At 56.0% G+C, this 23059-nt stretch overlaps 1 protein-coding gene across 3 annotated transcripts in view; it reads left to right on the forward strand.

The window, feature by feature from the left end:
* The window catches only part of SLC12A3 (solute carrier family 12 member 3), a 44639-nt gene that overhangs the window by 17885 nt on the left and 3695 nt on the right, over nucleotides 1-23059 (forward strand). For 2 of the 3 annotated variants that reach the window (XM_075995655.1, XM_012755793.2), the window contains exons 18-26: nucleotides 271-377; nucleotides 1710-1792; nucleotides 2709-2780; nucleotides 3113-3214; nucleotides 4298-4409; nucleotides 6869-6955; nucleotides 9953-10088; nucleotides 11465-11532; nucleotides 17904-20893. In XM_075995655.1, the coding sequence (XP_075851770.1) occupies nucleotides 271-377; nucleotides 1710-1792; nucleotides 2709-2780; nucleotides 3113-3214; nucleotides 4298-4409; nucleotides 6869-6955; nucleotides 9953-10088; nucleotides 11465-11532; nucleotides 17904-18045 (909 nt within the window). In that variant the 3' untranslated portion in view covers nucleotides 18046-20893. Of the gene's footprint in view, nucleotides 1-270; nucleotides 378-1709; nucleotides 1793-2708; nucleotides 2781-3112; nucleotides 3215-4297; nucleotides 4410-6868; nucleotides 6956-9952; nucleotides 10089-11464; nucleotides 11533-17903; nucleotides 20894-23059 lie in introns of those variants that run through there. The other variant, XM_075995656.1, reaches the window with a different exon arrangement.

The following is a 23059-nucleotide window of genomic DNA, read 5'->3' on the forward strand; positions in this document are numbered from 1 at the left end:
TGGGAGAACCCAGAACCAATAGGACAGTCTGGTCCCTGGCCCAGGCTTGGAGAAGCCACAGGGGGTGACTGTGGCTTCACCTTTCTCGTGGCTGTGTCCAGGCAGACAGAACCCTGACCTAGGGGTGTATGTCCTGAGCCCCCGCAGTGTGAGGGGGGGGTGGCTAGGGCTGAGAGAGTCCCCCAAGTCAGAGCAGAGCCCCCGGGGCATGAGGCCTGGCGGTGGCACTGCCTCTCTGCCTGGCCCCTCACCTCGCTCCACGCCCGGCAGGCCGCAGGACTCGGGAGAATGAAGCCCAACATCCTGGTGGTCGGGTTCAAGAAGGACTGGCAGTCGGCTCACCCGGCCACGGTGGAGGACTACATCGGCATCCTCCAGTGAGCGCGGCTCGGGGCCGAGGGCGGGGAGCTGTGGATTTGGGCTTTCCTGGGCCGTGGGGGCTGGGGGTGGGGGGAGGGATACAGTAGGTGCCTAAAAGAAGCTGAGTCCACTTGTTCAAAGCTGGGGGAGAAACAGGCTGAGGCTGCCCCACCCTGACCTGTGGGTCACGGGCTCCGGCGTCGGCAGGGGTCGGGCAGGTAACAGAGAACGAAGCGGGTCAGGTGCGAGGCAATAAGGAGCAGTGGGGACTGCGGCCACCTGGGAACAGCGGCCGCTACTTGCTCCAGCCAGCCATGCCCGTGCGGAAGTGGAGGCCCCTGTTGCCAGATATTTTAATTTTTCAGAGTAGCTGAAAAGGTGGGTTTTAGGTGAAAACTTGTGCCCTGCTGTGGGCTTTGGAGGGCCCCCAGTAGTCAGCCCAAGAGCCACGGAGGACTGGACTGGGGATCTCAGGGCTGAGTCTGAGCCGGGTCTCCTTCAGCTCGTGCCGTGCGAGGTCCCGGGTGCCTGGCCGGGCGGCTTTCCTGCACTGCAGTCGCACAGGGAGGGAGTGTGCGGTGTCACTAAGGAACTCGAGCCTGAGGGTTGGGGCCCTGGGGCCTGCTGCCACCCAGCTGCCGTGCTCAGAGCAGCCGTCTCCACTGCCTCCCACACAGCGACAACAGCAATGCCCCGGCTCTAGGCTCCCTCCGGCTGCGACATTCCAAGACTGCGCAGTGCGCAGGCCTGCAAGGTCCCTGTCCCAGGGATGTGCGATCACAGGAGCAGGGAGGGCCGTCAGCTCACGCCCTTACAGTGGGCTGGGCTCTGTGCCAGGCAGGCAGGAAATATCCCTTTGGGGTAGGAATCTTCTAGACATGCCGTAGAGAGGACCTGCCACGTGAAGCAGGCCGTGGCTGTGTGCATGTCTGTCCTTTGGTTTACAGTTCAACTATGTCATGCTAATCCCAGCCTTAGTTGTGTGGTCACAAGCAAGTCATTCCCCAAAACTCAGTTTTTTGCATCTGTAAAATGGAGACAATAATTACTATCCCCACCTCTTCGGGCAGAGTTATGAGGATTAGCCTAACGTATCGGGAGAACAGGGCCTGACTCGGTTTCCCCCGAGTACCGGGTCCGCAGGATCTGAAGCGCCATAGACCAGAGAGCTGGGGGGGTCCTGGGGGGGTTGCTCTCCAGTTCTGCCTGTACATTATAAAACGGGGAAACTGAGGCCCAGAGAAGAGACATGGTATGGTAGGAGGCGGGGCTAACTCTGGACGTGTCTCCTGGGGGCCAGGTCTCCCCCGGGGAGGGAGGAGAAGCTGACCCACGCCCTCTCTTTGCAGTGACGCCTTTGACTTCAACTACGGCGTGTGTGTCGTGCGCATGCGCGAGGGGCTCAACGTCTCGGAGGTGATGCAGGCACACAGTGAGTACGCGCCGGCCTGCTCGGCACCTGTCGGAAACCAGAACGGGACCCCAGAAGGTTCTAGAACCCAACTTTTTTTAAAAGCATGGCAGGAAGCGAGGGAAAAACTAGTAAGGAATAAAGGGTCACAGACTCGTAGGAAGTCAGCCCTGGATGGCCCCTTAGAGCCCATCCGGTTTCCAAATGGAGAAACCAGGGCCCAGAAAGGGCCCAGAAATGGCTATAGTAGTTCCAGGTCAAGCTCGCAGCTGGGAGCACAGCCAGGACTAGAACTCAGAGCTCCCGAATCCCAGTCGGGGGATGTAAAGGGTCTGACAGAGAGGAAGCAGGGAGAGGGGAGAGGAGATGGTCACATAAAGACACCGAGTGTGTAAATACAAACAGGCCACAGAAATGGGCCATCTGGTGGGGACAACTGTCTCTGGGCACCGCGTAGGGCTGTGTTTACATCGTAAAGTGGTGTATGGCGACGCAGACTCTGCATTGGGGATATTTAGGGGTGTGAAAGAAATAGCACGTATGGCAAACAGTGGGGAGCCTGGGGGGATGGACTGCCGTGTCTCGCAGGAAGGGAGGGGGTTCCCCGGTGCTGGGTCGTGCCGGGCACAGCGCAGCGGGACAGTAAATATTTATGCAACCACGATTCACAGAGTAGTAAATATTTACCGCGTGCATGGCTGACGCTCTCTGAGCACTGCGGGTACAGCAGGGACCAAAGCAGAGTCTCCCCATCAGCCTGCCTTGGGCACGGGAGGCAGCCGGGCGGGGCGGGACAAGCGGAGCCAGGGCAGGCGGCAGGTCAGCGGGAGGCTGTCCCAGCATGGTGGGGCAGTGGAGGCCAGGCAGGACCCTCTTCCTGTGTTGGGGAGCCCCCAGGCACAGAGAGCCTGTGAACAAAGCTGCCCCTCTTTTGCAGTTAACACCGTGTTCGACCCAGCGGAGGACGGCAAGGAAGCCAGCGCCAGCAGAGCCAGGCCGTCTGTCTCTGGTGCATGTCCGTCCCCCACTCAGAGGCCCAGCGCACTGTCTCCCCCTGGGGCAGCTGGTGGCTGGCCACCTAGGAAGTGGTCAAGGGCAGCCAGTTTTTCCATACAGTGGCACCCGAGTGACCGGGGCTGGGTAACTGCAGAGGCTCGGCCAGTGTCAACGATGGCTGGGCCTGGGGGGGATTCGGCGTCAGGGTGTCACGGGGACCCACCCGAAGGGCCTGTGTTCTGCCCGGGTGCAAGCCTGCAGCAGGGTGCTTCTGGCCCCGGGGGACGGACGGGGAGCCCACCTCTCGGGCAGCTGGCTCTGGGTGACCCGCCCGTCCCCCTGCAGCGGCCCCCGAGGCCCTGGTGCGGGAGGAGCAGGCCAGCACTGTCTTCCAGGCCGAGCAGGGCAAGAAGACCGTCGACATCTACTGGCTCTTCGACGACGGAGGTCAGTGCCCCGCTGGCCACGGCTCTGCCCAGGGGTCGTCCCTCCGTCCTCCGCCTGCATGGCCTGCCCTTCCTGCCTGCTCTCGTCCAGGCCTCGGGGGCTCCAGCAAAGGGGACAGGGACCCCTGGGCCCACCAGGAGCCTGGCCGAGCCCCTCTCCCTGGCCTCCCGATTTTTAGTGGTAAAATGGGGAACTTGAAGGGAGGAGCTGAGGTCGGCATGAGATGGAACCTTCTGACGGGACAGCCGTCAGGTGGTCACGGGCGCACAAAACAAAGGGGGAGATGGGCCAGGGCACAGGAAGGCTGTAGGGAGCATTTTTTTAAAACATGTTCCTACCTTTGATAGAGTTATAGGTGAACAGAAAATGCCCCTGCTCCAGTAGAATGAGCCCTAGCGATGACAGCTAACACGGCTGCGCACGCGACTTGCGGGACACTGAGTGCCCTGCGTGGGCTCACCTAGTGCAACCCCCGCTATTGTGACTCACTCCCTTTGTAAATAAGGAAACTGAGGCACAGAGGACTATGCAGTGACACTTGACACATGACACACGGCCTGGTGTGGACGGATGACAGAAGAGGGATGAGGGCTCCCACCCACTGGTCCAATTCTCAGTCTTCGAGAACTGCCCGTGATCTAGACCAGGCGTCCTCAAACTACGGCCCGCGGGCCACATGCGGGTGTTTTTGCCCGTTTGTTTTTTTACTTCAAAATAAGATATGTGCAGTGTGCATAGGAATTTGTTCATAGTTTTTTTTTTTTAACTATAGTCCGGCCCTCCAACGGTCTGAGGGACAGTGAACTGGCCCCTGTTTAGAGACCCCTGATCTAGATTTTCACGTGCAACCCCCCCAGTTGTTAGATGCCAGTTTTTTTATTTAAAAACATGGCCCGAGCCCAACAAACCGGGCCTCACGGAGCACCACGCGCAACGTGGGTCTGGTCAGGCGCACTCGTTATACGGATGGGTAAACTGAGGCACAGAGACGGGAAGGGGCTTGCTATTGGCAGAGCGGGCAGGAGCCCACATCCCGCTCTGTCCCGAGAGTTTCTGTCTTGACCCCCGGGCCCTCCCTGCCAGGCCTCACCCTCCTCATCCCCTACCTCCTGGGCCGCAAGAAGAGGTGGAGCAAATGCAAGATGCGCGTGTTCGTCGGGGGCCAGATCAACAGGATGGACGAGGAGAGGAAGGCGTAAGTGGGGGGACGGCACAGGGCCGGGGCCAGGGGCGTCCCAGCTCTACCAAGGCCGCCCCTCCGCCGCCCCTCCCCCGCCCATCCCAGGTGGCCCTGTGTGTCCCCAGCCAGGCCGCAGCAGTGGCGAGTGGGGCTCTGGGCAGGAGCAGGTTTCCCCCATTCCAGAACCTGTGCTGTGTTCCCGCCCCCTTCAATAGGACACAGGTGCCCTAGTCTTTGCTGTGACAGGGAATCGTGTTAAGTTTTAAAGCCACAAATCTCCCCAAGGAGAATCCTGTGTGAACTGAGAAATGGGGAAGGCCCCTCCTGCTGAGAAATGACATGGGGGGTCTGAATCCTTTAGGACAATGTCCCCAAAGCATGGGATGCAGGCTCTGGTGAGACAAAGGGTGACGTTAGTGGCCAGGAGATGGGGCAGCAAATGCCACTGAATCTTTTGGTGAGAAGTGACTTCTAATGCTTCTCCAATTCTGGGGCTGATTCTGCAGAAGGTCTCTGTGCAGAGTTGGCCTGTCTTTCTGCTCAGTAACCCGTGCTAATCTCCCTGTCTAGTTGCCTTTTTTTGAAATGTTTTTATTGAGACAGAGTCTCCATCTGTTGCCCTGGGTAGAGTGGCATGGCATCATCATGCCTCACAGCAACCTCAAACTCCTGGGCTCCAGTGATCCTCCTGCCTCAGCCTCCCAAGTAGCTGGGACTACAGGTGCATGCCACCACGCCCAGCTAATTTTTTTCTATTTTTAGTAAAAGGGGTCTCGTTCTTGCTCAGGCTGGTCTCAAACTCCTGAGCTCAAGCGATCCTCCTGCCTCAGCCTCCCATAATGCTAGCATTACAGGCATGAGCCACCGTGCCCCGCCAATCTCTCTAAGTGAGAGGGGCAGGCCCAGGCTGCCAGGCTTGGCAAACGATGGCACCTGGCCAGAATTTGGTGACACTGGGTTATTTACACAGGCTTCATTGGTCACCTCATTCTGGCAAGAGATGCTGGTTTTCTTTTTTTTAAATGTGATATAAAATTTCCTTTTGAAATGTAAATAAATCAGAATGTGAGTTGATTCAAACAGAAAAGGAAGCAGATAGGAAGGCCGGTGGCACACAGGTATGGAGGTGACAGGAGTCAGCAGGTGGACTTGGACAGCTGCTGCTTTGGAGCAAGGTCAAGTGAGGTCGAAGGCCGGAGGCTGCAGGTGCAGATAGGCGGGTGGTTTGCTGAAAATCCTGCAATAAATTAGTGGAAGAAAAGAACCTGTGCTTGATCTCTAGAGCCTTTTGGGATAATCCTGGCTGCGATGCCCCGTGGTCAGGATAGGAGGGGACCCCATGGCCTACGCCACCGTATTCCTATGCCAGGGGTGCGTCCCCACAACCCCCTTCTGTAGGAAACCCTGTGTGAGTTAAGGGCACCCGGCAATCCCACGTCCTCACCCCTGCTGAGAACTTCTCCCCTGAAAGGCTTCTCCGTGACCTTCAAAAAGTTAATAAACCAGAAAGGCAGCTTCGCAGTCTCAGCCTCCTGTTCCAGCCCTGAATGGAAGCGGATGTCAGTAGATTTAGTTTAGCTCAAGGCTGTGGCACCAGAGGGTGATGGCATGTCCCTGGGGCCCAAGGTTATGACAACTCTGCCTCCTGTGTGCCCCTTGCCATCATTTAGACTCCTTCCCCACCGACCAGTCCAGTGGCTCTTACTCAGACGGGCACATCGAATCACCTGGGCGCTACCAATCCATGTCCTGCCCAGGGATTCCGACTCAGTGGGTGGGCTGGGGCCCAGGTGGGGTATTGTTTTGAGGCTCCTTGGGTGATTCCAGCGTGGACACTCCCCTGCCCCACCCCATTTGTCCTATAACAGTCTCACCACCCTGCACCACCAGCCGGATCGCCACCCCACTCTTCCAAGTCTTCCGTGTTGCACACCACGGCTGTCTCTTCCTTCCCTGTTAGACCCAAAGTCATCGCCATCTGGCTTGCTACGCCCCGTTCTGCACTCAGTTCTTGCCTGTTACCTTTGTTTTCTCGGGCACTCTGTAAGTTGCTTTACTCAACTTTCCTATCCCTGAGACCTCTGCTACTCAAAGTGCGGTCTGTGACCAGTGGCACCGCATCCCCGGGGAGATTGTTAGCAATGCACACTCGCAGGCCGCAGCTGAGTTAGAATCTGCACAGTGACTAGATCCCAGCAAACTCGCAGACACGTTAAGATCCGAGGTGCAGTGGTACAGAAATGGTCCCGGGTACGTGGGAGATTCTGGTCCGTCATTTTTCCATGTCACTTGTCATCATTGACCTACCGGGTCGGTATTTGTGCATTGTCTGCCCCCTACCCGCGTGTTAGAATGGCAACCCCACCAGGGCAGGGTTTGACCTGTTTCGCTCACTGCTGTGTATTCAGCAGGCACTCAATAAAAATGAGTTGAGTGAATATTGACGTTTTACAAAAGCCCCATCTGTCCTCCAGGATCATTTCCCTGCTGAGCAAGTTCCGACTGGGATTCCACGAAGTCCACATCCTGCCCGACATCAACCAGAAGCCGCGGGCCGAGCAGTGAGTTCTCTGTGTCGGGGGTTCCAGGCAGAAGCACCAGTTGTGTCCCCTGCAGGCCCCTCTGCCCGCGTCCCCCATTCTCCCTGGTGAGCCCCTAGCAGGGGCTCCCCCAGCCCCACCCAGGCAGGGCTCACGGAAACAAAGAGGAAGAGTCATGGTGTACAGCCATTTATTTTTGCATGTGTGTTTCTCCTCCCTGCCCCGCTGGTCTTTTGCAAATCAGAGCTCTGGGCTTTGCCAGAAATCTGCCCGGCCTTGGAGGCTGATCAATGCTCACATTCACGCCTTTCTTCCATCAAGTGGTTTTTAAAGCTCTTTCTGGTGCAGGTTGTGGCTGTTCTGCCACTTGAGCCAACATTTCATCACAAGGGACCCCCCTCTCCCAGCCTGGGGGTCCAGGGAGCCTCTGGCTTTGCACTCAGGAGCTCAGGTGGCTTGTCCTCACGAAAGGCTGATTTTACCCACGAAGGTGACGCTGGCTCAGTGATTCTCAAACCTTGGTGTGTGTCAGGAGCCCCTGGAGGGCTTGTGAAGACACAGCTTTCTGGGTGTCACCCCCAAGATTCACTGGGCCTGGGGTGAGGCCTGGGAACCTGCATGTCTGACAAGCTCTCAAGTGATGCCGGGCTGCTGGCCCAGGCACCCCACTTTGGGAACCCCCGTCTGAGAGCCCATGCAGGTAAAGTGCTTAACGCAGCGCCCAGCCCGGAGTCAGTGTTTAGTAAATACTGCATTTGTGGCCTCCGCTTTCTCGTGGCTTCTGAGCTCTCTCTGCATCCTGGCCTTCCCCCGACCTGCCAGCTCCACTGCAAACCGCCTTCTTCTCCAGGCATTGCCTAATTTCAGTTCCTATAAAGGGACTGCACCTGGCCGGGCTCGCACCTGGCCCGGCTCGCACCTTCCTGCCAGGCCAAGGTGGAGGTTACTGTGCAGCCTCGTCCTTGGCTACCTTTGGTCCCGTTGACCACAGCCAGCGGTGACAGAGTCATGTGCCCAGAACACAGGGTCAGAGAGCACAGCTTCTACAGGGGCTGTGGCAGGGCACGCCCCTTCCCTGGGGAAGAGGGGACCACTGGGCAAGGCAGCGGCTGCCCCTGCTGTTATGTTAACATGTCAGTGCCGGGAGTGGGGAAAATGTTGAGTGGGGGCCACGCATGGTGGCTCACATCTGTAATCCCAGCACTTTGGGAGGCCAAGGTGGGAGGATCACTTGAGGCTGGGAGTTCAAGACTAAACTGGGCAACATAGCCAGACCCCATCTCTAAAAAAAAAAATGTTTTTAAAAGGAAAAAAGGAAGAAAAAAATGTTGAGTGATCTGGGCAATAACTGCAATGGCTAGTGCACAGACTTTAACCACACCCCTGTGAGAATTTGTAGCAAGGACTAATCATGGGGTCAGAAGGGATTATTTGCTTTCTAAATGCTACAGCTTCATATTCTTAAAATGCATTTGCAAACAGGATTTGCATTATGTCAATCAGTCTGCACGAGGTTTTCCAGGACTCTCTCTCCTCAATAAATTGAGTTTCCTCCTGACCTCCTAGCCCTAGCCTCTCCCTCATCTCACCCAGCTGTGAGCTGCGCGGGAAGGAAATCAAGGCGAGGAGAAAGGACTGTTTAATAGTGATGGATACACCGCCTGCCACTTGCGGGGAGCTGTGCGTGGCACTGCGGGGGCAGAGATGAGAAATTTGCAGCCCTGCCCTCCTCGCGTGAGGGCAGGCTGGAAGAAGCCAAGGGCGGTCAGAATGCTGCAGGGACAGGCCAGGAGGCCAAGGAGAATAGGGTCATCGGGGTTGGCCATTGGGGTTGGTCAAGGGGGGGCGGAGCAAAGCTTCGAGAAAGGCTGCGATGAACACATAGAGCTGGGGAAGACCTTCCAGGCGGAGGGGACAGCGGGAGTAACATACAGACCCCCTCGAGCACCTCTTCTCTTTAAAATCCCCTCCACTGAGTCTTCCTCTGTCCCCAGCTCCTGGCCCACCTCCCTCCTCCCTGGCACAGCCAAACCCCGGAGGCGTTTGCGCTCCTTGTCACCCCTTCCTGCCCTCATCCTCCTCCAGCTCTTGCCAGTCTCGCTCAGGCCCTGCTGCCCCTCTGTCTGACACCACCGTGGCCAGCGTCACCAGTGACCTGCACGTCACCCGATCCACAGATTCTGTCCTCACCTGTCCCCACCTCTCAGCTGTGCTGGACACGGGCCACCTCGGTGGTCCTTCTGCTGGTGGCCCCGTGCTGGCCCTTCCCTTTACCCGACTCGCACTGTCGGCGCCCTCGGGGTTGTCCCAGGACCCGCTTCTCTCCTCTCCCTTGACCCTGTCCCAGGTGAGCTCGCCCATCCCTGTGGCTTCAGACGGTGTCAGCTGAATGCTGACCGGCCCCGACTCTGTACCTGTAACGACACAAGTCGGATTGCACAGACCCCCACAGCAGCTGCCTGTCTCACTCGGGGCAGACGACAGAGCCCTATGCCACCAGCCCTCCTCGCCTGTCTGTCCTCACCTCCTCCCTCTCTCCCTGGAGCTCACCCTGCTCCAGCCACCCGGGCTCCTTTGCTGCCCCTCACCCAGGCAAGACCTGCCTCTGCCCCAGGGCCTTTGCACATTCCTCCTCCGCGATCCAGCACCCCTGCCCTGTGCACAGCCGGCCTTGGCAGGACAGACGGCCTTCAGGTCCCAGACAGGCCCTCCCCACCCTCGTTATTCTCTGTTTGTAGCTTCACAAAATGTTCTCTCCATATTTGTTTGCCTGTTGGCTCGTAGCCCAGCAGACCATGAGCTCCGTGGGGACAGTGGTGGAGGGGGCGCAGTCTGACTTGTTCCCTGTTGTGTAACCCAGAGCCTGGCACAGACCCGTGCCCAGGGAACACCTGCTGAACGGGGGGCGGGGGGAGGGCGGGCGTGTCCCGGGGCCCCCACCTCCAGCCCCGCAGGACCTGTCCCCAGGAGGTGGGGCGGGGGCGTCTCACCTGGCCTCCCCTGCTCTCTCATCCTCAGCACCAAGCGGTTTGAGGACATGATCGCGCCCTTCCGCCTGAACGATGGCTTCAAGGACGAGGCCACTGTGGCAGAGATGAGGCGTGACTGCCCCTGGAAGATCTCGGATGAGGAGATCAACAAGAACAGAGTCAAGGTGCAGGGGAGGGTCGGGCCCCGCCGGAGGGGGTGGGGACCAAGCTGCCCACTGGGCTGGGCTGCGTGTCCCATGTGTCCCCTTGACCCTCAGCCCCGCCTTCCCGCCACCCCCACCCCAGCTCTCCTCAAGTGGCAGACACTCAGGCTGGGGGGACTCAACGGACTCAATGCCGTACTGGTGTGACAGCCGGTCCTGCCACCTTGAGTGCCCCCAGCGGTCCTCCCTCTCCTGCCCATTCCTGTGTGCCCCGTGGAAGGGACTTGGGAGACGCGTGCTGAGAGTGGAGGTGTAGTCTGTCCTGTGGCCCAGACACAGCCCAGAGCCACGCCGCCCTTCCTAGACAGCCCTTCAGGACTCTCGGGGCTGAGACAGGGGCGTGCATGTGCGTGCACGTGGGGGCGACGTGTGACCACGGCTTAACAGGGCTGTGTGGCCCGTCACCGTGGGCAAGCGCCAGGAGGGCTGGGGACAGGGGCAGGCGCCAGGTCTCCTCCCAGCATCACTGGTTCGCCACACGGCGGTGTTGCCCCAAGGGACACTTGGCAACCTCTGGAGACAGTTTTGGTTGTCACAGCCAGGTGTGGGGGGTGCTCCTGTCATGTAGCCTGGGATGCCACTGAACATCCTACCGTGCACGGGACACTGCCCACGACAGAGGACCGTCTGTCCCAAATGCCAACAGTGGGAGGCTGCGAGTCCCCGATCTAGGTTAACCCCCCTCCCCTCAGCTTCCCGGTCTCTAGAATTTGTGTGTGCATTTGCGATCAGATCCCAAGTGTAGCCATTTATAAACAAATTGGAGAGAGACCCCCGACCCGGCCCCCCCCACACAAGCTTTGGGGAATTCTCTGATCTGTCGGCCCCAGACCCTGCCCCCAAAAGCCCCTTGGAAAATGCTGAATAAAGCCTGGCGTCCCAGCAGGCCCCATGCTCTGTTGCAGAGGACACGGGGCCTCTGTCCCTGCTCTGAGTTCTTGTCTTCGCCTCGAGCCGGGCCCTGGCCTGGCGCTTTTGCCCTGGTCATCTCAGTGGATCCTCCCCAAGCCCCCGGGGGTGTCATCACACCCATTTCACAGATAAGACAGTGACTCCAGGGCCGATCTGAACCCGGGGAAGCGTCCTCCCTTCCCTGTACCCCGCGGGTAACGCTCACGAAGGCGGGCAGGTCCGCCGGGAGCTCCTGACGAGGTGGACTTGGTGCTCGATTCCCACGGGGTCTCCTTCCGTCCTGGGGGTGGGAAGGCCCATAATAATCCAGGGGGTTATAATAATTCACGTATCCAGTTGGAAACATTAGAAGGGGCCCGAGGACTTGGCAAGGAGGCGAGGCGCTTGAGGACGTGGGAAGTGACCACCTGCCTTTCCCGCCCCAGTCCCTGCGGCAGGTGAGGCTCAACGAGATCCTGCAGGATTACTCCCGGGACGCGGCCCTGGTGGTCATGTGAGTAGCCGGCCGGCAGGAGGACGGGCCTGTGGGGGGTCTGGGGTCTCAGGTCAGGGAAGGGCTGGGCAGGTGGGCACCGCTGAGGGCCCGAGCTCTCCCCTGGGAGGCAGAAGGGCCCAAAACTCCGGTAAACACAGCCCGGGCTGTGTGTGCCCACGGCTGAGCGCCAGCTGGCAGAGGTGTAGGGCCGTGCGTCCCGGGCGTCAGCGGTCACCTCTGCCCACTGCTTCCTCCTGTTGGCCAACTTTTCCTGCCCAAATCCGCATGGCATAGGGGGAGCCCGGCTCATTCCAGAAGGAAATCGATTCCTGGTTGCTCAGGGGTTGTCTAGCGCTCTGGCCATCGGCCATCCCCAAATGAGGTTGGTGCCAAGCCCGGGCGACTGAGACAGAGGCCTGCCCCACGCCCAGCTGTTCCTATGGAGCCCTGTCCGGTTCTGAGCCACCGCAGTGGGTGTTAGCCAGGGCTGAGCACGCAGGAGACAGGGCGGGAGGGGACAGTGGCACAGAGAGGGTCTCAGTGTGGCTCTGCTCTCTCTGAGGCCATAGGGAGGACTCGGTCAGCCAAGCCCTCTGGGTCCTCGGCTCAGGGGGGGAGGAGTCCTCGCCAAGGCAAGTAGCTGACCTTGCTTATGTTCAGCGGGGCCAACCGCCTGGAAATTTCGCAGGACGGCCCAGAAGCCTGCTGAACCTGTTTGCTCATACCCTGAATCCAGGACTGACCACACCATTTGCAGAGCCTGGGATAAAACGAAAACGTGGGGGCCCTTGCTCACAAATTACTAAGAATGTCAAGATGTAGTCCTCCTTTTCAAAGCAATCTCCTTACATTCTCGTGTGGGGTGTATGGAATTCATTTTCTTAAAATCTTAGGGTGGTGGGAGGGAGGAGGGAGCAGGGGCCGAACACAATTGATCACAGGTGGTAACTGTCATAGACAGATGATGCGGGCAGAAAACTTTAGCATATTGGTTTTCAACGTTTAGGCCAGGGGTCCTCGAACTTTTTAAACAGGGGGCCAGTTCACTGTCCCTCAGACCGTTGGAGAGTGCACACTGTGGGCCCGGGACGAGTCGGCTGCTAAGTAGGACAGGCAGCGGCAGCAAAAACACCCAGATGGCCGGATAGGATAAATATCCTTAGCGGGCCACGGGCTGTAGTTTGAGGACACCTGGTTTAGGCAGTTGAATGTTTCCATAAATCTGCAAAACGCCTTCTGCCTTGGCGAGCAAGCACAGATATGGCATCGTGAGCAGGAAGGGACTCAGCCAGCTTGCCTCTCTCTGGACAGGAGGCCCCGAACCTGGCACCACACACTGTTCCTGGGGTGTGTGCGGGGATACGGCCTGTTCCCAGACTTGCCACCATCCAACCTGGACTGCAGGTGCCAGGATGTAAGGACGTGGATTTGTGGGAAGGGCCCTCAGACCAAGTTGCCCATTGAGGGTGATAAAAGCAACTAAAACCCTATTTTTTCCAGCACTTTAGTTGCCTAAGTATTGTACAAGTTACACAAATGCCCCACCATTGTATCTGCAATACCCTCTTTCAATAGAGTGCCAGCAACGTCCCTTTTAGGCTTTGTAAGGCCCCCTTTGAGAAGATCAAAACGGCCAATAGGTCTGAGCAGATAAATAGATAAAGCCTGAGGACCCCCTGCCCCCCACCCCGTCCCTGGTAGTGCCGGATGGTGGGAGCTAAGCAGCCAGTCTGGACACGTGGCCTGCAAGGTCTCTGGACCTCCAGTCTTGTCTGAAGAGGTCCATGAGGACCCAAGAGGCGCCAGCGTCACTCACTCTTCATTGGCAAGACAGAGGTAAAATGTTTGCTTCCGGAGTTTGGTCAGCAGAAAGTGGCTCAGGCTGTGCGAAACATGCTTAGGCGACACTCAGATTATATTCCACACACGCAAGTGGAGTTTAGGGATTAATCCATGCAGGCCGCTGTAACAAAATACCATATGCTAAGTGGCTTAGGAACCACAGAATGTATTTCTCTCAGTTCTGGAGGCCGGGAAGACCATGATCAAAGGACCAGGAAATTCAGTGTCTGGTGACTCCCGTTTCCTGGGTGACACCCGGCCTTCTCGCCTTCTCAGCCGTGTCCTCACTTGGCAGAAGGAGGGGGGCAGCTCTCTGGGGCCCCTTTTTGTAAGAGCTCTAATCCCACCCATGAGAGCTCCATCTTCAAGGCCTGGTCACCTCCCAAAGGCCCCACCTCCTAATACCGTCACCCTGAAGGTAAGATTCTTAACACGTTTAATTTTGGGGGGACGTAGATATCAGACCATAGCAAATGGTTGCGACCTACCAAGTTCTTGTTGCTCCCAGTCTCCCCGTATGTGTCCGTACACAGCAGGACACACAGATTCCTAACGACTCCTGACATCCCACGCAGCATGGGACTCATTCTTTTCAGCAGATTAGTGTAAGAGCACGGACGTCTGACGACAGGCCATTCATCTGACGACAGGCCATTCATGGCTAGTCCTTTCCTGGGACATGGCACTTCCCATGCCCCAGATGCCACCGGTGCCAGCGTGTGCTTTTCCTGAAGGACGGATTGCTCGGTGTGTTCACTTCTCAGGCGGTGATATCATTCACAGTGTAGTCGACTGGGAGGAACACTCGCGACACTTCCCTGTGTGACTTAAACGAGAGTCATTTAAAAAAAAAAAAAAGTGTCAAGATGGTGACAGCAGAGCGTCAGACCAAGCATGGGACCCTTCTGAGCACACGGCCCCGTGCGACTGACTGCACAGGCTGCACGCCCAGGAAGCTGGCTCTGCCCAGGACAATGCTCCCTGGGGCTTTGGGGACATAATTTTTGGTGCAGAGAAGGTGCTCTGTGCTTCCCTGATGAGAGCTGTGATGAGGAGCGGGGCTGGTTTCTCTCCAAGCCTCTGGCCAATACCTAGCAGACAGTGTTCCTCGGGCAACACTGCTGGGGGGGTCCGGGCCAGACAGTGGACGTGACTGCATCCTGCCCAGACTTTTCCTAGAGTGTGGCACCCGCTGTGTGCACATGGGTGTGCCCAGCCCTGTGATGGTATTAGGAGGTGGGGCCTTTGGGAGGTGACCGGGCCATGAAGATGGAGCTCTCATGGGTGGGATTAGAGCTCTTACAAAAAGGGGCCCCAGAGAGCTGCCTCCCTCCTTCCGCCAAGTGAGGACACGGGGAGAAGGCGAGAAGGCCGGGTGTCACCCAGGTGTCACACATGGGTGTGCCCCAGCACTCACATGGGTGAGTGCCCCCTCTGTTCAGAGAAGCAGGCTTGCATTTTGTCTCTGCTGTCAGCCCACTGTATGGCCTTGGGTAAGTGACTGCATGTCTCTCTAGCCTCAGTTTCCCTAATTATAAAAAGAAGAGTTTAACGAAAGTATTTCCAAGATTCACGCTAACATGCTGTGATTCTAAGTTTATTTGCCATTAACATGAGTCTGTCTCTCAGGCCACAAGATGAGGAATTTCATCCTGGGAGGTGACCACCTGTTGACATTGTCCCTTCCCACCCCTAACCCCTCCCCCCAGCCCCTGACCTCATAGGGCAAACCAATCCCCACCCACCAGCTTTTGTGAGATTAGCAGATGCACGTAATTATGAGTCCAGTCACCTTAGAGAGGATGCCAGCCCAGCCCACAGTGTCCCGCCCCACGCCAGCAGCTACAGCTGTTGCCCAAAGGGGCCCGGCTGCTGGGCCAGCTCCCCTGGGAGGACAGAGCTCCCCTGGGAGGACAGAGCTCCCCTGGGAGGACAGAGCAGTGGCATCTCTGCGTGGGGGAGGCTTGCCCCGGGAGCCACCAGGGGAATGTGGCAAATGCAAATTCTTCAGTTCCTTCCAGATGGGGGTCTGGGGTAGAGCCCAGAAACCTGCATTCCTCAGAAATTCAGGGGGAGGAAAAAAATGTCCCAAGCCTTGGTGAAATGACAAAATCGTATAGTCTAGCGTTTCAGGGAGCACACTTGAACCCTTTGCTACAGCCGGTTTGAGGCAGCACCTGGTGCTTTGCAATCTCCTAATCAGGGGGTTATCTGCCTGAAGGCCCCTGTTTAGGCTCGCTACCCCTGATTAACCCTGATAAACCAGTGGCCTGCCCTTGACCAGACTAACAACCCGTTCCTGTTGTGTCCAAACACCTCCTTTGTCTGTAAAGACTCCCTCCTCAAAGCCAAACAGTCCTAATCGACAAGGCAGCTAACTGACCGGGCCTCTGTGATACTCAAGCATTGAGCTGTACGAATTTTCAAAGCTCTACAAGTCCGAGTTTTGGAGATGAGGAGACAGCCTCAGAGGAGTTGAGCTACTTGGCCAGACTCTCACAGGTGGGAAGTGGGGACAGGTCCCGAAGCCTGACTCCGGTCGTGACGCAAAGCTATCGTTCCACATCTAGGTTAGGTCCGAGGCTGCCTATCTGTGTGGCTAAGAGGCGCAGTTCTGAACAAAAAGCTCCCCTGTTCTGTGCGGCTGGCTTTCTACAGATTAGTAGCTAAGGCCTGCACAGCCTGTGAGCGGCCCAGAGCGTGTCATCGATTGGCGTGGGGCTGGGTTTAAAGGCAGCTGTCCCCAGGACAGGTGCACAGGCGTTGTTGGGGGAGGAAACGTCATGCTGAAGCCTCAAAGCCACCGCAGGAGTGGCGGGTGTCCCCTGCCCCGATAATGCAGCCCTCAGTTCCCTTTGAAGTTCCTGAATTCAGTCCCTAAAAATAACCTAGTGTTTCCCAGATGGCGTTTTCAGCCTGTGGCATCACTGCTCAATCAGAAGAGTTTGGTTTTGACACTCCCATGTCCCTATTGCCTGGAAAGTCCCCACATACATTTGAAGTAAGATGACAGTAGCTTGATGAAATGTCCTTGTTCCCAACTGGCCTCCCCCAGTTTTCGGGATCGTGCCTTTCCAAGGGGAGCAGTGGTTGTCCCAAGTGAAGTTGCTGGAATTTCAGTTATGAGGCAGCTGTTGGGGATTCCAGTTGCCCTTCTCAGCCTTCTCAGCAGAGGGGGCGTCGCAGTGAGCAGAGGCAGCTGGGGGGTGGGGGAAGATCCCGAGACCTGGGTTCGAGTCCCAGTCCTGCCACCACCGTGGGTCTTCTCGTGCCAGTCGATAATGACAAGTGGGGAGAACAGCAGCTGGCGCTGGGAAGTGCGAGCCACGGGCCCTGCGCGTGCTTTGTCGTCTGTAGGGCTCACAAACATCCTACGAGGCCGGCGTTTGTGTTCTCACTTTGGGGAAGAGAAATCCGAGGCTCAGGGGCAGGGAGGCACCGAGCCAAGGCCCTGTGGCTGAGGGCGCGGCCACGCCACACTCGGCTGCTCTGACGCCAGGCCTGGGCTCTGACCCCAGTGTGGCTGGCCTCCTCCTCCTGCCCGGCTCCCGAAGGAGGCGGCGCCCAGCCCTGCCCAGTCCCGAGGTTCGGGTGAAATAAGTAAGGGCCGTGCTGTTAATGCTTTGGGAAAACGCTGTCAGGCGAGTCCCGTGCGAGGGGCTGGGGGCTGGATCCGAGAGGCGCAGCCCCCCCCAGAAGCCAAGCGCTGGGCAGCTGTGGCCGTCCCAGTGCATTTCTGGAATTCTCAAGATTTCAGCAGAAAAGTCACTTCCTGAAATAGCCGGGCAAACACGGGCGAGCAGCATTCGGGGGCATCGCGCTATCTGCGCAGCACTGCGCGGCCGGGACAAGGGCCCTTCCACGCAGGGCAGGAGGTAGCGCAAGGACACTCGGGGGGATCCCGCAAATGCATCATGCCGTTGTGGCCGCAGGCAGGTGTGTGGCCAGAGAGGCAGGCCTGGCACGCTGTGAGCGACCTGAGGGGGGTCCCCCACTTAACACCCGACCAGACTGTGTTCCAGGCTCAGGGACAGGGGGGTGGACAAGACAGACCCGCGCCTGCTCGTGAGTGAACATGCATCCAAGGGGGGAGACAGACAGTAAATCAAAACATGCTTTTGAGATTGTGAAGGGCTGCAAAGATGGAAAGACCGGGTGACGTGGGAAAGATGCACAGGTGGCCTGCTCTGGAGGGTGACCAGAGAGAGAGATGCACTCACAGAGACCTGAGTGATGCCAAGGAGCCCCCAGGTGGAGAGAGCATCACGTGCAAAGGCCCTGAGGCAGGAGCAAGCTTGGCATGTTTCTTAAGGGGTGGAAAGAAAGCCAGGTGGTGCCTTCCGGGTGCGAGTGAGGTTGGGGCTGGGAGGAGGTGAGGTTGTGCGGGTTCACAGCTTTGTTTAGAGACGCTTCATGGCTGAAGGCACATTTTGAATAATGCATTTAAGGAAAGCAGAGCGGTGTCCTTGGGTAAGCAGACCGTGAGCCGGGCTGCGCGGGAAGGTCCCTTGGTGATTTCTCTTGCGCTGCTTCTTCCTACCTTGCAGCACGTTGCCCGTCGGGAGGAAGGGGAAGTGCCCAAGCTCGCTGTACATGGCCTGGCTGGAGACCCTGTCCCAGCACCTCAGACCTCCGGTCATCCTGATCCGAGGAAACCAGGAAAACGTGCTCACCTTTTACTGCCAGTAACTCCAGGCCTGGCCGTCCCTGCCCGAGGCTGAGTGCGTGGGACGAGTTGGAATTTGACCTGCTCCAGCTCTCCGGGACAAGACTCAGATTTTATTGCACTATAGCATCTGACAATTCCATCAGACCTGTCTCCAGGGCCTTGTTTTTATGGGCTGGAGAAGTAGCAGATGGAGTAGCTCTAAAATTATCTGAAGGGCCCAATTCCTTTTAAACGTTTTCTTTTGATCCTGATAACCACTCAAGATTTCAGCCTTTGATTGATATGCAAATGTGAGTCGGAGTGCTGGGTGTGAATCGGAAGGAGTTCCTAAACAAAGCCTCCTTCCGCCAGCTGTCAGAGAATGGGAGCCCCAACTGTGCCCGCTTGCAAAGCCCTCCAAGGAACCTGGGCTCCCTGAGCCTCCCGAGTGACACACGTTTCTCTGAGCCCCTCACTCCCTGTACTTTCAACACGGGGACTTGTCAACAGGACAAAGGCCAAACTCTATGAAATAATTTTAAAGGGATTTATTCTAAGCTAAATTTGAGGACCAAGACCCAGAGCCACGCCCAAGAAGCCTTGAGCAAGTGGATTCCCTGTGGCTGGGTTACAGTTTGGTTTCATACATTTCAGGGAGACAGGGGTTACCGGTAAAGTCATAAATCAATACGTGGAAGGCATACATTGGTTTGGTGGCCCAAAAAGGTGGGCCATCTCAAAGCGGGGAGGAGGGGCTTACAGGTTACAGGTGGGTTTAAAGATTCTTTGATTTGTAATTAGTTAAAGACCTGAAGCTTTGTCTAAAGGCTTGGAATGTTTTGAGATAAGAAGCTGTTAATCAGAGACAAGCCACCGGATATACATTTGTTGTGTAAATTGAGGGCCTCCAACCTGCTGGTTTGCCTTGCATACCCTTAGGCCTGTTAATGGGTTACAAAGGATGTCCCCAAGAAGGGAGGGGGGCATGATGAGGCAGGTCTGACCATCCTTGTGCCAGGCAATTTAGTTTTAGGATATTCCCCTAGCCAAGAGGGGGCCATTCAGTCTGCTGGTGGGGGGTGAGCCTTAGGATTTTTATTTGACTTCTCAGCCTTCCGAGTCTTCCTGGATGCTTTAGAGCAAGGACTTTCAACCCTTCTTGTTGCAACCCACAGTAAGGAATATATTTTATGTTGAGACTTGGAATGCACAAGCATAGAAATAGGAGAAACAAAAGTGTTACAAAACAATACTTATCTTTTCTGTTTTATTTCTTTTCCTCTTTTTTTTTTTTAATAGAGACAGGGTCTTGCTCTTGCTCAGGCTGGTCTCAAACTCCTGAGCTCAAGCGATTCTCTTGCCTCAGCCTCCCAGAGTGCTAGGATTACATGCGTGAGTCATCGCACCCAGCCTCCTTTTTTCTTTTTAATGTTGGTTGCAATCCACTGAAATGACTTTTGGACCCACTGATGGGTGGGAACTCACAATTTGAAAAATGCAGTCGACTTTCCATTGCGCCCTGAGGCCACTTCGGGCATCACTGTCATTTTCCCAGCTCATCACACAGGGAAGAAAAGGGAATTAACAAAACACTCGAGGAGGAAGAGGAAGAATGTGGGCGTGTCAAGAAAGAGTTCTAAAGAAGGGGCCAGACTGAGGAAGTCAAGTGGAAGGGTGTTAATTTCAGGCATGGTTAAGAATGGGGAACAAAGATGTCAGGAATAGGGGAGCAGAGAGGGGGTGAGGAAAGGAAGGAGCAGGTCCAAGCCCAGCCCAAGGCCGGTGAAAGGGAAGGGGGGAGGAACACCTGTGAGACGTGGGCAGAGAGCAAGCGGCAGACCAGAAGGGGGTGGGGTGGGGCCGGAGGTGGGAGAGAACTGGGACGATGGAGATGAAGGAAGGACTTACACCTGGCTCAGGGAAGGTGTTCAGGTCACCAAAGGTTGAGGGTTTTTGCCTACAAAGCCAGGGTGCAAGAGCCACGGAACGCCAGTGGGTGAGACAAAGTGAAAGGTCTCTAGACGTAACCAAGCAGCATAAAGGCGAGGTGTTTGGCAGGACAACTTCTGGTGGCACCAGGGGGACTGGAGGAACAGGCATCTCTGGCTTCATCAGCCTCCTCAAGGTCACTGCCATGCCCACTTACTCATGAGGGCTGAAGTCTCCTTCTTTGGTTTACAACCCAAAGGACTTTAGCATTTCTCAGGTCATCCCACTGCAAAGACCAGAAGGTTCTGAGGCTGTTCTGAAGCCCCACCGTCCTTTGATGGTATTAAGTCTTGCTGACAAAGACTACGGACTGGCCAAGCTTGCTGGGGACAGCTCCTCTGCTCCCAAGGGACCTCGAGAATGGGCCTGAGCCTCTCAGCTGGACCTGGGACCAACCCCCAACTCCAGATAAGGCAAAGCCTCCCTCAGGGAATGCCTGCCGTTCCAGAGCCACTAGCTTGTGGAAAACAATTTCCTGGTTCTCCAAACCTCAAGGAGTCCTTCGTCTAAGAACAGAGACTGTTTTGGCTTTGGGTGTTGAAAACATTTTTTCACTATGTTAGAAACAGTGAATTTTTAACAGTAATAATAGCTTTGTTTTAAAAAAACAAAAGGCTTTGAGTTAACAGTGAGGCCATAAACAATGCAATGAATAAAAAATATGTTCACTTAGTCAACATAACTTATTTGTTTTGGAACACGCTTTTTTTCAACTCTGCTGAGTATTTTGAAAAAAATTAACTATTGTTTTTTCAACCCTGGATTGAACTTTTCTCTGAGCTTCCACGGATTCTGTAGGCCACATTACCAGATTTCTACATAAATATTTATAGGAGCCATTTATGTTCCCTTTGCTCCACTTACGTGCGTTTGCAAAATCACAGGGAGCCTGCCTTCCTCAGGCTTTATGAAAGTCCCCCAGCATTTTCGATCTCGCCTCAAGCTGAGAGAAGAGAAGTTGAGTAGAAAGAGCCATGGCATGGCCACCAGGGGACTTGGATTTGAGTTTTTGTCTCTCCCCCAAACTGGCTGTGTGACCTCAGATATGCCCCTTAACCTCTCTGAACCTTAGTCTGTGAAGGGAGAGAACTGGACCAAAGCAGGTGTCACCAGCCAGCTGGCCTGCTGATGCCTGTGGTTTGGCCAGGCACAGTTGACCAAAATTGAGGATGCAGCAGGGGGTGGGGGCCTGGGGGCAGGGGTAGCATTCTTCAGTCACCGCCCCCACCAGCCCCTTTCACTTCCTGCTACCCTGCTGTGTGACCCTTTGGTTCAGGGGCTCTCGAAGGCTCTCCAGGTCATAGTTGGGCCTATTAGGCGACAGGAGGGCAAAAGATTTTGGTCCATGCTGGCCTCTCTCTGCCTTTAGATGACAAAATGCTTCACATTAATGAGCTTGTGTGGTGGGAAATGCTATCCCCAAGTCCTCCCTTTCGCTGTGCATGGAAAACCTGACCCACAGAGGGGCGGGTCCCAAGGGCCCCGCCTCAGCCACCCCAGCAGGGTCTCCGCTCTTCTCTCCCCTGGGATCCACTGTCCAGTTAGCTCCCAGTTTCCCCCTCAGCATTTCAGCCTCCAGATTTAGTATCCTCCTTCACTTCCTGCCCAGACCTGTTGTGGCTTTGAAGTCAGTGAGGGACGGCCCATTTTCCACCCAGCAGGCTCCCTGAGCTCCACGTCCCCAGGCAGAAAATGGTGCGGCTCATTAGCACATGGACAGTCCCAGTTTGGACTGAATTCCCTTTTAGACACCTGCCTGGGCCTCTCTAATACGACGCAGGGGGAGGAGGGGTTCACAGGGATGAGATCAGCTGGAATGTTCCAGAAGAACCACCTGGCCGGTGGGCCACGAAGCACATGCAAAACAGCTAGGTTTCGCTCGTAGCTATGTATAGCTCAGGATGTCAGAAAAAAATGCTGCGAACTCCAAAATTGTTCGCAGAAACAGGCCCCAGGAAAGCCCAGCTTTGTTTGGTAACTCCCCGCTTGAAGCGAGGTTTAATCCTGTGACCGAAAGCACGAATACAACATAAGTGCCCACTTCCTGAAAGGGAGCACAACAAACTCAGTTACTAAAAATACTTTGAGAAGAGCAACCTGGCTGGGAGGCCAGAGAGCAGAATGTCCCATGGACTCATGACGGTGGCAAAAAAAGGACGAGTGTTTTTATTCCAACTCCTACAAGATTTACAAATAAAACACTCTATATTTGTAAAGGAGGGAGCAAACATAATGTCAAGATGATTAGGAACATCTCTATAGAGAAAATGGCATTTAAAATAGGTTTGAAAGATTGGTAGGATCCAACAGAAAGACAGAAATGAGAGCTGGGAGTGGAGGAAGGCATTCCAGGTGGTAGAAATAGCTTGAGCAAGGGCTAGAGTAAGGACAGCCCTAGGCACGTTTGGAGAACAAGAAATAAACCCGTTTTCCTGGAGTGTGACGGGTGTGGACATGGGAACATAGGACTGAGAGAGTCGCAACGTGAAGGCCCCAGCTATGAGGCCAAGGAGCTACCAAGTAACTCAGAGTCACTGGGCTCAACACTTTCCGAGTGGCAGAGGGAATGTAGAAGAGGGGAGAGATGGGGGACAGTATGAAGAAATAGAATCTTCCAGAACTGGGAAGTCCCGGGATGTATGTGTGAATGGAGATAGCACCCCAGATGTTGAACCTAGGCACTCGTAAGATGAAGAAGCCATGTAACATGGAAGACAGGGGGGTAAGAACTAGCAAGTGGGTTTGGACTTGGTGTTCTAAGTGTGGGAACATCCAGCTGGTCGGAATCGTGGTCCTGGAGCCTGGGAAGAGCTCAAGGTGTTCCACATTGGCCCAAAGCTCTTTGACAACAGTAACATAAATAGATCTGGGAGTTGTGTGCATGGCCAGGGATACGGAAGGCACAGCTTGGGCGAGATCAAGAGGGAAAATACAGAGAAGAGAGGGCCGAGGCTGGACCTCGGGCAGGGCTCTATGAGGAGGCAGGATGAAGAAGAGACAGCCATTAACGCAGCTTTGAACAGAGCAGTGCAGGGGCAGGAGGAAACCCCAGGTGAGAAAGCACCA

Source organism: Microcebus murinus, chromosome 20, assembly GCF_040939455.1.
Source record: "Microcebus murinus isolate Inina chromosome 20, M.murinus_Inina_mat1.0, whole genome shotgun sequence".
In the NCBI taxonomy this organism is placed as follows: domain Eukaryota; kingdom Metazoa; phylum Chordata; class Mammalia; order Primates; family Cheirogaleidae; genus Microcebus; species Microcebus murinus.